At 43.7% G+C, this 15,812-nt stretch overlaps 1 protein-coding gene across 4 annotated transcripts in view; it reads left to right on the top strand.

Moving 5' to 3' along the window:
* Nucleotides 1-15,812, top strand: part of DAPK2 (death associated protein kinase 2) — a 42,233-nt gene that overhangs the window by 10,106 nt on the left and 16,315 nt on the right. For all 4 annotated transcript variants that reach the window (XM_039384081.1, XM_027712125.2, XM_039384079.1 and 1 more), the window contains 3 exons: nucleotides 8,122-8,343; nucleotides 13,895-14,033; nucleotides 15,347-15,476. In XM_039384081.1, the coding sequence (XP_039240015.1) occupies nucleotides 8,122-8,343; nucleotides 13,895-14,033; nucleotides 15,347-15,476 (491 nt within the window). The remainder of the gene's footprint in view (nucleotides 1-8,121; nucleotides 8,344-13,894; nucleotides 14,034-15,346; nucleotides 15,477-15,812) is intronic.

The following is a 15,812-nucleotide window of genomic DNA, read 5'->3' as shown; positions in this document are numbered from 1 at the left end:
AAAGGACAGCAAATAAAACATTTCACCAGTGGTAATGGGACCTTGGAGCCTGCCACACAATCACTGTTCTGACAGGGGAACTGCCAAATATTTATTTATGTTGTGAAACAAAAAGCAGAGATAACTGTAGGGGAGGAACTTGGAAATCCAGGATAAAAAGCCATGTCACCCAGCTAGTTGGACTCTCCCTGTAAACACAGGGGTGTGATTGCAGCTGGGAAATTTTCCCTTAACACACCAGGCAGGATCTTCATACCAGGAATCGTTTTCTATCTATAGAAATTGTTCAGTATTGTGCTTTCTCAGACCTTAACTCTGTTCTTAGATTAATTTGTACTTTAAATTAATTCTTTAAATTTTGAAGAATAACCTTGGATTATTTTATCCTACAACACACACAAAGCAAGTCTTTGCATTAGATGCAAAATGTAAATGTAGTTTTTGAGGACTAACCAGCACCTCTCTTAATGTTCCTTGTTACGAATCTTCTAAGTCATGTGTTTCATGGATAATGAATCTTCTACTGAAACAGTTCTGGCATGCAGTACTTGGTCAGGATCACTGATTGTAATTAGCTGTCTGAAACAGTCTCTGGTTTTGGACTTTTTCTTTTTATATTCTTTATATTCTCAGAGTAAGTGCTCTTAGCTTATTCCTTTTTTAAACAGATTTCCCTCTTAATTTTCAATGTTACTTTAACTATTTCCAAAATATTTTGATTTGTCACAGAAAGTGCAGAGAAAATGGGGGGGTTTGTTGCTTAGATTTTTTTTCTAAAACAAAGCTGCTCTGCCTACAGTAACTGAAAAGATCTGGCCTTGGTGATTTAGACCTGGCCTTGGCCTTACTTTCTAACAAAGTCATGCATTCCTTATCACCAGCATCCACCTTGATGATGGAAGTGATCTCAGTGTATTGCCTTAGTCCATGTCTGGCTTTGAAAGTATAATTAGAGGTGAGTGACCTCCTTGGTAGTGCTCAGGAAGCTCAAATTCTGTAATGTCTTTAACTCTGAATATTAAGCAGAATATTAACCCCAGGAAAAAACACTGAAGACTAATTCCAGGAAAAAACACTGAATTTTAACCCGTCTTTGCCTTGACATTTTTGTGAAAATGAAACCATTTTTTCCGGTGTGCACTGAGGGAGAAATCAGATGGAAATTTGAACAGCTGAGAGAATAGACTCTGTATGGTATTCACTCCATGCTTTTGAAATGAAAGCTGTTACCTATGAGTAAAAATGCACATGACATACACATAGTGCAGCTCAGCACTGGGCTGACAGTGCCAAAGCATTGGGCACATTATTAGCATGACCATTATTGGCACATTATTAGCACAACCATTATTAGCACTTGTCTGATGGTCAAGCTTCATTTATCTCAGGTGACATCTGTGAATCATAGTTAAAACTCTGCAGCAGCAGTTTTGAACCCGAGTGAAAACCTGTTGTAAGAGCTGAGCAGTGAAATGGGAGTTTCAGCAACCCTTTGTGGTTTCGGCCTTACAGATAATTTCCTCAAATCTTGATTAAGATGCCAACATAATTTCCCTCTGTTTGCTACACGGGGAAGGAGAAAAATCCTTTAACCCTTTGACCATACAATGTCCCCATTCAATGTACCTGCCCCAGGTATATTCCTTTCAGTCCATATCTGGCTGGGTTTGGGCCTTTAAATGCCCAGGTGCAGTGTGCTGACCTTCTGTGTGTGTGTTACGTAGACCCTGGTGTTGCTCCACTTAGCAAAAGGAACAACTTATCAAATCAGCTGTTCCTGCTGAGCATGAGTCAGCTCTGACCTTCCCCAGCGCTCTGGACTCTGCTCATTGCCACTCCAAGTGCTGATACTCGATCTAAAAGCTGGGTCTGATAAGTGGGGAGAATTTGTCATCGTGTGCATTTTATTGTTGAGGCTCAGATGGCACAAACAGCTTGCCAGGCTGTCAGGGAGTCACCAGAACCGCTGTGCTCAGGCTGTGTCCCTGCAGACTCTGCACCTCCCCGCTCAGGAGCCACATCGATTGTCACTGCAGGACTGGGAGGCTTCCAAAAACCCCGGACAGCTTCGGGAGCTGCCGGTGATGCTTCGGGAGGTGACAGATTTCTTGTGGCTCAGGGCTGAGGCCCCCATGTGGTGTTTTAGGGGCCGCAAGGCCGAGCCCGTTACTGTGCTGAGAGCTTGTAATGACTCCTAGCACGGATCAGAAACATTACATTTATCAAACTTCCTTTGCATTTCAAATGGTTTATTTTCTCCCTGCTTATTCCTATAAAGCAGATCCTTCTGAGTGCACATTCCTCTGCTCTTCTGACTCGTTCCTGGCCCTGGACACGGAGGGTCAGGGTGTGTTGGTGACCTGTGTGTGAGCTGGAGGGAGGTGTGGATGGAAGGTGCCACACAGGGACATTATCACAGACAGTCCAAAGGTGCTCAGCACTTCCCTCTCAGGAATATTGAAACTCACCCTCCACACTCAATCAGTCAGTAAAACATGAGTTGTGAGTGAAAATAAGTGTTTTTAAAAGTGGCAGCTGTTTGGTTTTTTTCCCTCTTTCTACTACTTTTTAGTAGTCAAGCAAAATTCCTGTTAAACGCTCTATTCAGAAAATCTGGGATCATTCCATTATAATCTGGCATCTACCACAGTTTAGGTTCTGCGTAGTTGCTTTAGGAGAGGTAGCTGCTTTTATTGCATTTTTTTGGAGGAAAAAAACCCACACAAGCAAACCAAAACTCATTTTTATTTGCAGTTTAAACAGAAGTACAGTGATATTTATGACAATCTTATTTTTAAAGCTCTTTATGAAGTTATAGGAGGTGTCAGCAGAGTATTTAACAGATTAAGGTTTGGGTTTTTTTTTTTAGTTTCATTCCATAAAATCTTATGGAAACAGCAAGATGCTTTCCCTTCAGTGGCCTTGTCATGCTAGGATTGCTGGTTTGTTGTTTCAGCTCTTGCACTGTAGTTTCTTTGTAAATACCGTGCTGTTGGACTTGCTATTTATTCCCTACTTAGGTTAAATATCTGCTGTACAAAATCCTGGTTTGGTCTAAAAAAACCCCTCTATATAAAGTAAAATGTAGTGCAAATTACTGCCCTTTACAGAAGGCTTCTGGGTCTTTTTGGTCGTGACCACAAACTTCCTGCAAAAACCCTTCAGCAAAAGGTTTTATGCACATGTTTTGTGAACCTTGCATGGCCTTTGGTTGAGCTGTGCTTCATAAATGAGCTGAGAGCATAAGAAATTAAGTTGTTACCAGCAGACCCCTGTCCTCTCTGCTGGGAAGAGCCTGGCAGTGCAGTCACAACCAGCAGAAGTCTCCTTGGAAAGTGTAAGCAAAGAGGGAGGAGAGCATTTAGCTTAATAAAATTCCAATCATTTTGAACAGATCAAGCCTGAAATAGCTGTTATCCTCTCAAATTCAAGGAAGGCCTTCAGCAAGAATTCTCAGGGGCTTTGCTTTGGAAGTTAACAAAAAGACAACCATAAATGGATAAATTTATTTGTGTGGGTTTTTTCCAAGAAAAAGAAACAGGAATGAAAAAGATTGAAAAGTAACAAGATGCAGACTTTCTAAGCTTGAGATGACCAATCCCACTTTAATAGTGGCAGAAAGGCACGGTGAACAAAACTGTTGACATAAAAACAGCTGTTGTTACTGAGAAGGAATTACCCTTCTTTGCTGAAACTAAATAAAGCAGCCTCTTGAATCTAGAGAAGCCCTGTGTTCAGATTGGCTAAACAATATTGTTGTGATTCTGTTCGTGTCTATTAACTGAAGAATGTACACATGATGGTTTCATAACATATTTTTAGAATTTTTATGGGTCTCTAACTGTAGATTGTGCAAAATTAAAGCAAAGGGTGCTTTAAGAACCCTTAAGGACAACAGAAGGTGACTCTGACTTGGCTTGTGTCATAGACTGTAAAGTAACTGATTGCTGTGTCAATAAACATAAAGAAAATTGTTTTCAGAGTTCAAGATACAGTGTTGACTCAGAGCTCAGAGAGTATCTGACACTGGAGAGAGTGTCTTTTTAATTTCTTGCTGTCAAAGTACCAGGCACAATTTATCATCCAGTTAGGGAAGGAGGCCAAATGACTGGCAGACTTTGCAAAGCCTAGTAAACCTTAAATTAATGCTTTAAGCACAGGCAACCACATATGTGAATGACATCCTTTGTCTTTGGGATGGGGTTTGTAACAGCAAATCAACCCTTCCAGGCTTGCATTCCCACCACTGAATGTCTCCCCACACCTGCTGTAGGTAAAAACCAACATCAGAGAAGAGTGATAGGTATCTATGGCACCATTCAAGTAAAAAGAACTGTAGAAACAGTCTTGGTGTCTTGCTCTGTGCAGTGGGCTGTGATTGTACCCTTCCAACTTTCACAGCAGTCTGCAGGTGAATCTGGGCAGTTAAAGAAAGTGGTTGAGAACAGCTTGTGAATAAAAATATGAATGATTGTAGTTGCAATTATAGTGCTATCTAGAGACATGGAATCAGTTTGTAGGTCCAGCTTGTATGCTCAGCACATATAATGTATTTGATTTTTGAGCAGCATTACCTGCATTTTACAGGCTTTGGGAAATGAAGTACAGAGGAACTGAGGTGTTGTCTTCCATCAAGTGTGCAGGAACCTAATTACTGTGAAAGTCAGTGGGAGGCTGGTGCCTAAAATCCCTTGCAAATCTATTCCTAAGTAAATTGTCCTGGCTCATGGAGGGAGTTGAGTGTCACTTCTTGAGTGGCAGAATGCCAGAGCACTGTCCTCTGCCAGGTTCAGTTATTTTTCAAAGAACTTGTTGAAAACATATTTCAGAGTAAAGTGTATCTGTCAGCGTGTTCAAAAGTATCATCTCTTTTAGAGGAATTTCAAGCTTTAACAACTACCAAAATAACAATAACACTAAAAAAATTCATCTTTTTTAGAATTCTTTAGCAAATTAAATGAAGATGAATATGATCAGGACATTCCAACCTGGAGCTGCTCTGCTCCCTCTCTGCCATGTAAGGTTCTGCCCCAGAGCATTACCCTCCACAACCTGTGTTAAAAGTAGGCCTCGAAAAAAGAGCAAGAACTTATCCCGTTATTCTGGATTGTCCAGTTTCTCTCTTCCCACATCCTTTCCACATCCTCTCCTGAATCCTGTGATTAAATGAGCTGACCTTGTGCTCCTCTGCAGTTTCTGAAATTAGACTCCAAACCCACCCGGTAACATTGCCTCTGTGTTCTTATTAGTGACAAATTACTGCCTCTGTTTTCTCAGTGACAAATCTCCTAGAGGATAGTAGCAATGCAAATTATAGGTTGTCTTCATTTCTGGGATGAATTCCATCCTTAATGGTGGACAGATTTGATGTTGTACCTAATTATATTACAAGTGACAGGATGCAGCTGCTGTTGTTCATAGTCTTGAGCTGTTACCACAGTTGAGCACAGCCTGTGCTGAGTGTGTGACAGGCTGTTGTACAGCTGTCCAAAACATTTCTGAGAGGGAACAGACTTAACTGCCTGGGGAAAAAAAAAAGAAATTGGGAATCATAGTATCATTAAGGTTGGAAAAGATCTCTTAAGATCAGTGTCCAAGGCGTGTGCAGCCAATTTCTCCAGGAAAATGCTGGGGGAGACATTCTGAGCTCCAGGTAGACACATCCAGAAGTGTCACCCTCTGGGCTTATCCTGTGTGTGTTGTAAATACAGCTGCTCATGACCCAAGTCATCCTCATTTCAGCCATATACTAAGCCCAGGAATTCTGGCAAGGTCTTTTGCTGAAATTTGGCATCCGAGCTGTGAAATGTAGTTTCAAGGCTAAGCTCAGGCACAAATGCCCCCTGTGAAATGAACTGAATGGCTTCATTTCTCAGTGCTGTAAACTCGGGTGCCTGGGGGACATACTTCCCTTTCTTCTGCTTTTTTCCTGGGCTGGGTTGGAAGTTTTGGGGAGCTGACACCACTTGATTCTTATGTGCTGAACGCTGAGGCATGAGAAGGTGCAGAGACACTGTTGTCTTGGTGCTTGACCTTACAAGCTCTGTGGTTAACAAGAAATCCAAAGTGTGTCGACTGTGATTGTAAAATCCTCTTTTTTCTGGCTGTGCAGGCCTCCACATGAACTATCCATTGGTAATTGCACTCTGTCTTTAATGTCCTGGGCTAGGGAATTGTGCATTTATATTATTCCCCATGGCTTCAACCTCTACTCAGTCACAAACTGGCTCAGTAAAGACTGTCTGCAAAAGCCTGTTTTCCAGAGCTACAGAAAATAGCATGAATACTGGGATAGGAGCAGGAGTGTGTGTGTTGGTGGGTACACATGCAGGGGAGCAATAGCAGGTCACAGGGGAATGGGTATTGTGATAAATAATTGTCCCAGACTATAACTGTGTGAAAGGAGAAGACAGGAATTCCTACGCCGTGCCATTATTATTTTTCGTGAGTTTTTGTGTAAACAAAAATATACAAAATCTGCAGTATCCCTATGCAAAGGTGACCGTGTTTGTTCCCATGATCAGCACTCGTAAAAAAAGGCTTTTCTCCCTGACTTTGCTGACAGAATTTATATCCCCAGAGAGAATTCAAGGAAGCAAACACAGAAATGTTAGTGTCGTGTCTCTTTAGGAAGTCTGGACCAAGCAAGATGCACGTCTTGCAAAATGTGGTCAGACAAGCAGAAAAGCCGTGAAACCCGTATTATACACCAACAGCTCTCAGCACTGCACAGCAAACTCTTCCAGCAGAATGTTTAAGGCAAGTTTGGGGATTTTGTAGAAGGAATTTCTTTAGGGTTTGCAGGTAATGAGAAAATCAGGAGAAATGTGAATCAATTAATGCATTTGACAAATGGCCACAGTCTCTATTCCATTTGTGAATGATTTGCCCTAAAGGGATAAGGACCCTTGTCCCATCTGTTCATGTCTCTCTCCTCAGAAGTGTTCAGGACCCATATTAAAATGAAATCCTCAGAGCAGTACTTCAGGCTGGCTGGCTTTTGTTTGAACCCTTTGAAATGAGGGGCTGCCTCTGCCGTGGAGTGTTGGCTCTTGAGAGCAGCTGAGCACTGAGTGACAGCCTTCATTTTTAATTTCTCTGCCTTTGTAGTTTGAGGACAGACTCCAATCAGATGTCTGTGCTGATGAAGCACGAAGTACAGCCTGTAATACATCTCTCATTTACCAAGCCAGTGGAGGATACAATAATATTGAAAACAGGAACAGCTCAGTGCTTCTCCTGTGGAGTCGGGGAGGGTTGGGTGCACTTCATGAGTTTGTTTGCGATTCTTATCAAGAGATCCTGTCTGGTGAAATCACAGTAGCTAAAGGTTAAGGTTACCTGTAAGATCAGTCTTTTCCTTGCAAGTCTGGACATAATGACCTGAGCGAGGAAGTATCTGATACTAAATGTGTATTCTGGGGCTGGAGGTCTGCCAATCCTTAGGAGATAAGGGGGAAATTTTGCAGTGGCACTTCTTTAGGAGCCATAGTGAAGAAAATGTTGTTGCCAAATTGTAGGTACATGCCCTTTAACCTTAGTGCAGCCCCTGTACTGTTTGGTACAGTGGGAAATTCTCTGTCCTTGAGGTGCACTAAGATACTGCTCTTACTCTAGTTACATTTACACCTAAATTATCAAGTGAAGTGCAGAAATATTGAATGAACCATTCTTTTATTTGAAAACTCGTTACTGGAGGCCAGTTTCTACATTTCCAGAGGGTTATCAATCCTTTGAGTGCTTCTCTAGAGATTATTCCTAAGGCAGATATTTGAATGTATTCATGACCTTTCAGAACATCCAGTGGTGCACTGCAGACTTGAAGGTCTTAAACACTGCACAGTGAAGGAGAGGTGGCTTGAACCTTTTGGGGCAGATCTGATTCTGTTTTTTAGAGGTTGTAACATCTACCCTTCCTTTTGCCAGATGTTGTTTGGCTTTGCTTTTCAGACACAGTAGGAGGCTGCCTTATGCTCCACCACCTTTAAGTGCAGAATTCCAACAGTCCTCTCTGTTGGACCAGAACAAGCTCAGCAGTGCTGCTCAGGCCTTGCAGGGTCAAGCTTATTTGGGAAGCTGTGATTATCTGAAAGCCTTTTTGTCACCTTCTTGCCCCTGCAGCGGCCAGTTTGCCATAGTGAAGAAGTGTCAGGAGAGGAGCACAGGTGTGGAATACGCCGCCAAGTTCATCAAGAAGCGGCAGAGCCGGGCGAGCCGGCGTGGGGTGAGCCAGGAGGAGATCCAGAGGGAGGTCACCATCCTGCAGCAGGTCCTGCACCCCAACATTGTCAAACTGCATGACATCTACGAGAACAAGACGGATGTGGTCCTCATCCTGGAGCTGTGAGTAAGGGCACTGCCCTCCAGGGATGGGGGAGGGCAGCAGTAGCTGGGAAGCACTGCAGAAGCTGCCAGAACACATCATCATCATCATCATCATCATCATCATGGCTGGGCTTCACGAACGAAGATTTGGGGAGGGCTCTCCCCACGTTTGTTACAAGTGCACTGGTGGCTAAAAAGGCCAATACGAGACAGGCACGTCCGGTTGCAAAAGGCACAGCAGAAAGACTCCTTAGGTGGTAAATTCTGCAGGGCACGATTCTTTCTGTGTTTCTTTTCTCCTTGAGAGTGATCCTGCTGCGTTCTCAAAGGAAACAGCAGCGTTAGAGATGGTGTGTCTCCAGACCTCCCGACTGGAGGCCAGAGTAGACCAGTTATGGTGATCAATATGGCCAAGCTGAGATGTTGTTTCAGGCAGTCCTTGTATCTCCTCTTTGGGGCTCCTCTCTTGCAGCAGCCAGTGGCAAGTTCACCACAGAGCACGATCTTAGGGAGGGGGTGGTTGGTCCTTCATCCTGGAGACGTGCCTTGCCCAGCACAGCTGTGTTCTCAGCAACATGGCCTCAATGCTTGCTCTAGATGCTGCTTGCTCTAGAACAGATGGATTGGTCACATCATCTGACCAGTGGATGTTTAGGATTGTTCGGAGGCAGCGTTGATGGAAGCGTTCCAGGAGTCGCAGGTGGTGGGGGTAGATGACCCATGATTCGGACCCATATAAGAGAGTCGACAGCACTATGGCTCTGTAAACACTGATCTTGGTGCTTTTCTTCAAGTGTTTGTTTCGCCAAACTCTTTTCTGAAGCCGGAACACATGGGCACAGATAATGGAGCTGCTGCATTCCCAGGCCTCACAAGTTTTGGCAGGAGCACTGAGTGAGGTTGCTGGTAAACAGTCCCCCCTTTATGCGTGTGCCCTGGGGATACAGGTGCACCTTAATGGCAGCTGAGGTCATTTGACACTGAGCCAGGGAGTGCTGTCAACTTGAAAACAGTTTGCTAACAGAGGGATTACCTCATGTCTGCCTCCTGCTGCCCTGCCATGAACTTTGGAGGAAGTACAAGTGGCCACTGAAAGCTCATTTCATTTTCCCTCCTGCTTTCACACGTGGGAGGCCATCAAACCCTTTGCAAAATTTGCAGCCATTCTCACTACTCCCATGTTTTCCTCATTTAGATGAGCTAAGGGAAAAGAGGAGAGGAGGGCAAGGGAAGAGGTTTTTTAATCCCTAGTCTTTGACTGTCAAGGATGAATAGCAGCAGGATGGGAGGGAAGCAGAGCTGCTTACTCCTCCCTCATGCCACCACGTGAGGGGGCAAACCCCTACCATTTAGGTCCTGTGACAAGTGAACCTCCTAACCAAGCAATCTGTGGGCTGCTGTAGCCTCACCCCACCATGCAAAGGTGATGCAGTTTTTCAGTGTGTGTGAGGCATGGAATACACAGTCACCATGGTTGAAGTGATGTAGACCATCTGTTCCCTGGGGAACCAGCCTTGACCTTGGGCGTGGAATCCAGGCAACAAGGCTTTTATCCCTGAGCGAGATGAAGTAACCACTGGCTTTCTAGGGGAGCCAGCATTCAGGCCAGGCAGCATTCCTGGAGATTACTGTGACTGGAGGATGGCATATGAGTAATGATGAGCATCTGTTACCTTTGACTTCTGTGTCTATGGCCAAATGTTGATCTCTGCAGCCATGCTCTGGAAGACAGGAAAGGAACTTGCTTTTTCTGACTGGCAGCCACTTTGGGCTAAAACAACCTCCCCTTCTGCTTTTTCCTGTCCTCACATGCCCTGACACGTTCTGTGTGTCCTTTTGTCAGGCTCTAACATACTGCTCAAAGTCTGGGTGCAGCACAGTTTTGACCTGATTAAGGCCTCTGCATTCAGCTGCTGTGTACAAATTGAGGATGATGATAATTGCTAATAAAGGTAATTAAATTGTCTGTAAATAGATGATCTCTCTCCCTCTGACACTCTGCTCTGTCTCATACTCCCTGCAGTTTATCAAGGTAAGCTTACAGCACCTGGCCAACCACTCTTATGTTAATCTACAGTGGACTTCAGCCCCAAAAAATGTCCCCAGTATTGTTGGTTAATTGAAGAAGCTGCTCTGGTGTTTAAAAGAGGCTTTGTCCAAAATGTTGACCCTTTCCCAAACTGCCTGTGCTGGCACAGGCGAGGCTGTCTCCTCCTCACCCAGGGGTCACTCCCACAGGTGCTGTTACTCCTGTCCCAGAGCAGGAGGAGCAGTGCCAGCTCCACTGCTGTGAAGTGCAGTGTGGCAGGTGCACAGTGTGTCCTTCCTTGTGCACATTGTTCAGGCATTTCCTCCCCACAGCTTTTTGTGACTTTGCTGTTCTGTGTCCCCTGGGCCCTGCCTGGAGCCTGCCTTGCCCAAACAGCAGCAGCAGCAGCCTGAGGCAGGTTTGATGGGCACCCCAGTCTCCTCTACTGGGAAGTGTCAGGGCTGTGGACACAAAGCAGCTCCTGCCAAGAAATGAGACAGTGTTGTTGTTTACTTTTCCTTCCAAGTCCAATAAAAGACAAAGGTATCATTTTCTCTCTTCCTTGCTGTGGCAATAAGGTGACCTGGTGTAAGGGAAGGAGATGGAACCAGAGGAAGGAAATTTTCTGTGACCTTTGAGAAAGGAGCATTTGCAGGTGGTGATGTTCATCCTCCCTAGATGTTCAAATGTAACTTGTAGTGCAGTTATGAGTGTTGTACTGCAAAGGAATTGTGTCTTTTGGGTTGGTTTTTTGGGGGGATTCCATAATGACTGGCTTTTGGGATTGCTAAATCTCTTCTACTTGAGGGTTTCTCTGAGTTCAGGTGCATAACATGGATAAAAATGATCCTGCACTAAACTGCTTACCACTCTCTAGGTACAATTTACTCAAACCTGGTTTTAAAGCCTGAGTCTTTTGTTAGTGAGAAATCATCACATCTCTTCTACTGAATTTCCCTTTGGATTACTCTTTTAAGATCTCTACAGCTTAGGCTAATGTGTTAGGCTATACTACAAGAGACTGGAGATTGTCATGTGTGCCAGTCTCTGACCTTCAGAAAATGAGATGTTCATGTGGTTTTGGTAGGAGGGAGTCTTTTGCTGATAAAGTAACAAAAGGACTTCAAACTCCCTGGATCTTTTCGTGTTGCTTCCTGTTTTATTTTTAATGTTTTGTTCTGTACCTTGGAAAGCCCCTTCTCCAGCCTGATTCACGGTTAGTGGGAACTAGAGGGAAGTGGGAAAATAGATCCAGGAGCTCCCAAGTAAATCCCCTGTGACCTTCATTCTTGCAGGCTGCACATTTTCTTCAGGATGCCTTGGGCTTAGCTGGTTGCCCAGGATGTTGGCGAGGTTGCCATTGGGGAAAAATTCCTGGTGTGCCCTGAGCAACCAACCCAGCTGGTTTAAGTGACCACTCTCGGGGGCAGCAAGAGAGCAAGAGAATTAAGGGACCTCCAGTCTGGGCAGCTGAACCATTTTTCTGACATTCCTTTGTGTAGCAAAGGAGATTCCTCAAAAGGAAGCTCCCAGTCTCCTCCAAGAGGAAAGTATCCTCTGACATCCTTAGCACAGTCCTCTGTGCCAGGGCAAGGTGAGCAGGGGGACTTTTCCAAGTGGCTCAGCTTCTGTACTCTCCTGAAGTGGTACCTGCTTTTGCTTGTCCTGCAGGACTGGAGCCTGGGCTGTGTGGGCTCTTGGTCTGGGCTCAGGGAGGGCTGCTTTATTCTTAGGCCTGGTTTGAGTCCACCATAAGAGACAATCAGCAAGGAGATTTCACAGGATGAAAGAGGAAGAGAGAGCAGTGTGCCTACATGGTTAAATTGCAGCCAAGAGCTGTCCCAGCCCAGGTGGCTGCCTGATGGCCGGATGCAGTGTCTGCCAGGGGGGATTGCTTAAGTGCACTTGGAATAGAAATAGTTGAGAAAATGAGCCTCCCCTGCTCACTGACCACAGATTTCACCGAGACACCACCAGGGTTTTCTTACAGATTTCCTTACTGGTTTGTCACAGTAGGCTGTAATAATTTTTAAACTAATGAACCAAGACCCCTAAACCTACTACAATATGGAAAGGAGGCAGTGTTCCCTTCCTCCTGATATGCACAGAGTACAACAAAACCTGTCCAGCCAGGCTGAAATTAGTGCTGAGACCCTTGGGGTGTGTCACCTAAAAAAGAAAATCAGAGATCCAATAAGAGTCTCACAGGCCGAGTAACTGAGGTGAATAGAAAGGAGAAGAAGGTGGCAGTCAAAGACAGAAGTTGCAACATATTCCTGGGTTGTATAAGCTTATTTTGGTTTGCCAGACAATTTGCCAGAGTTGCAACAATTAAAGCATCAAGTGACTCTGCCCAGGTGAAGTGAGGTCACTGCCAGCTGAGGTGTCCTGCCTCACGTTGCTTACAGAAGTTTCTGGCTACGTGAGAGCTGTGAAAAAATACCCAGTAATCAATGCCCAGGTCACCAGGCTCTGCCTCTGGACCAACGAAGTGTGTGTCACCCACAGCAAGAGCAGAAGTGAAGGCACCAGCACGATGTCGCTGTGGCTCTTGACATGTTGTCCTTGTTTGCAGGTGACTTGTCCTTGCAGGATTTGTAGCTGGTCTTGTGCTTGCACTCCGAGTGTGAGCAAAGGTGGGTGGTCACCCTGTACCCAAGAGCAACAACTGCTTTGTGGGTAAATTTAAATGAGAATAAACCAATAATATTAATGACAGCGTGAACTGGAAACAATAAATGTAAGCATAGTTATGAATAGCAGCTGCAAACAATCCCCAATTCGATATTTAGAGTATCTTGTTTCATAATGTATAGAAAAATAGCACTGGAACTCTCAGTACAAGGCACAGAAATTAAAATAAAAGTCTTGGGTACTAAATAAGGAGAAAATGTATTCCAATTTTGATGTGAAAACTCATAGTAACTAAGAGGACTTCCTTGATTTGGGAAAACAATTTTAGGTACCTTCCAACCTACTGCAGTCTGCTTTCTTCTTAAAAATTCAGCACCAAATAAATGCTTTCCTGTCAGTTATGTCAGGCAAGATTCTGTGTGAGGACAGGGGAATAGCTGTTCTGCAAAGAAAAGGGATTCTGCTGGCAGGTCTTGCTGCCTCCTGGTTCTGATGGCCGCTGCTAAGAAGTGATTCTTTAGCAGTTGTTGATTCTTACAGCCTGTTCATCCAAAATGAAAATGTTGGAAAATAGCAGTTGAAGTGGTTAAGTCGACCTGTTGAGATAGGAACATGTCTGTGGATTCATCAAATAATGTAACTTTTTTGGGTCCTGTATAATCCTTGATGAATCAAACCTTACAGCATCAATGGAAAAGCTGGTCCTTAATTTCCAGGGGAGAGAGCTGAAGCCAAAAGGAAGTTTTGGCCCACCTGGGACCAGAACACAAACCCCATGGTTGTCTACAAGAGTGGCCTTTTTCTAACTGCCTTGGGGTTCTTTGCTACTTTAGTTTTCTGTGCTTACATTTATCTTATGTGTTACAATGCAGTAGATAACAGGTTGTTTTCTGGTATGTTTTGCAGGGTTTCTGGAGGAGAACTTTTTGACTTCCTGGCACAGAAGGAGTCTTTGAGTGAAGAGGAAGCAACCAGGTTCATCAAGCAGATTTTGGATGGTGTGAATTACCTTCACTCTAAGAAAATTGCTCATTTTGATTTAAAGGTAAAGATGCTGTTTTAGGCTTTAGCTGATCTCTAGTTGCTAGTTTTGGTATTTAGTGCCAGTAAGGTCAGGTGGTCACTGAAGATGTTGCAAGACATGCAAGATAGAAATCAGAAAGCATAAGTAAAGAATCATTTCACGGGTAGTGAATATTAAATAACCTAAAATGTATTCACATAATAACTCTCCTGGGTTTTAAAGGACTGGGTTTGGAGCTTTGTAGTGTTAAATAAGACACGTATTTTTAAGCAGTGATCTGATTAGACAGAGGATGATTCATCATTATCTCCTCACTTGACAGGGCTCCATCAGCTGCAGTGGAGCCACAGTGCCTTACACCACCTAAGGAATCAACCAGTCCCAGAGGTGTGACTGTGACTTTTTGCCATTTCAGTCTGTTCTGGCTGCTTTAAGAACTTTACATCCTGTATCTGTGGTGAACACATGTGCCCTAGATCCATGGAAGGAAAACTGACTTGTTAGCCTGAGGCTAAAACATTCTTGGTCTAAGATTATGATAATAAATTATTCATATGTTCTCTTTCCCAGTGTGGCTCTGACTGAGAATATGTGTTAGCAGGAGCAGTTTCCATGTTGGGATCTGCTGTGGAAAGGCCAGCAGGGAATCAAACTCTCACTCTTGCTCTTGAGCTTATGGTTAAGTTCTGACAAATTAATGCATTAAAGCTCTTCATGGGAGATAAATTGAACCCAGAGTTTACTCTGAAACCTGTGAATTGGGGCCATGGAGGGGAGCAGATAAGGCTGAGAAACTTGGTTCAAGAAAGAAGTTTATGACATTTCCCTTAAATCTGGTAAAAGAGGAAAGTCTGTGGTTGAACATGATATTTTTAATTTCACAGTTCCAGCTCCAGATTTTCCTGCAATGCTGTGAGGAATGCCACACGTTCTTTTAATAGCTTGCTATCATATGGTCTAGGACCTCTGATCCCAACTCTACCCATTTTCAGCTGGTAAATCCCACATCTTCCTGGCCTTGTTGCAGCTGTGAATTGTCTCATAGAGATGATCATTTTCTCCTTCCCTAAATAGGTTCAGATGTGACTAGAATCCCTCAGGAAGCATTTAATAAAGCTTCTCCCAGAGGCTTGCAGTACAGTATAGAGTCAACTGGGCAGATGTTATGAAATATAAAACCCCTTCATCAAAACCATTGTAAAGGGTTAGGCACAGGTATGTGTTTCTTGTTCTACAGTGTTGTGTTTGCAAAGGGAAAAAAAAGGCACTTGAAAACTCTGTTACTTTCCAAGATGTTAATATTTTAATAACATAGATCTATCTTTTATTTTTAGCCTGAAAACATTATGCTTCTAGACAAGAATATCCCTATTCCACACATCAAACTCATTGACTTTGGCCTGGCTCACAAAATCGAAGATGGAGTTGAATTTAAAAACATTTTTGGAACTCCAGAATTTGTAGGTGAGTGACATGTTCCTTTGTCTTGTATTACAGGTTCCATGAGGAAGTTGAGACATCTCATTTCTATCAAGGTGACTTAAATCTAGAGGTTTGCTTTATTTTTCTGGGATAGATGAGAGGTGCTTTCTATAAACTGGATGTGCTACTCCTGTGAGAGTGAACTGCTGCCAGATAAATGCTTAGAGATGTAAATCCAGGATTGAGATTGTGAAACTCTGCAAATACAAATTAGAATTTCTTCCCTTGTTGCCTGGAGTAAGTAGATCTCCTTGTGTTGTGGTGTGTGAGTACACAGTGACATGGGTACCTCTGTCATTGCTTTCTAGATTAAAATGC

This window comes from Pipra filicauda, unplaced genomic scaffold (genome assembly GCF_003945595.2).
Source record: "Pipra filicauda isolate LSUMZ 115617 unplaced genomic scaffold, ASM394559v2 scaffold338_size783178_pilon, whole genome shotgun sequence".
NCBI classification, from domain to species: Eukaryota; Metazoa; Chordata; class Aves; order Passeriformes; family Pipridae; genus Pipra; species Pipra filicauda.
Note: the sequence above shows the minus strand (reverse complement) of the source record. Positions and strands in the feature narration are given on the sequence as shown.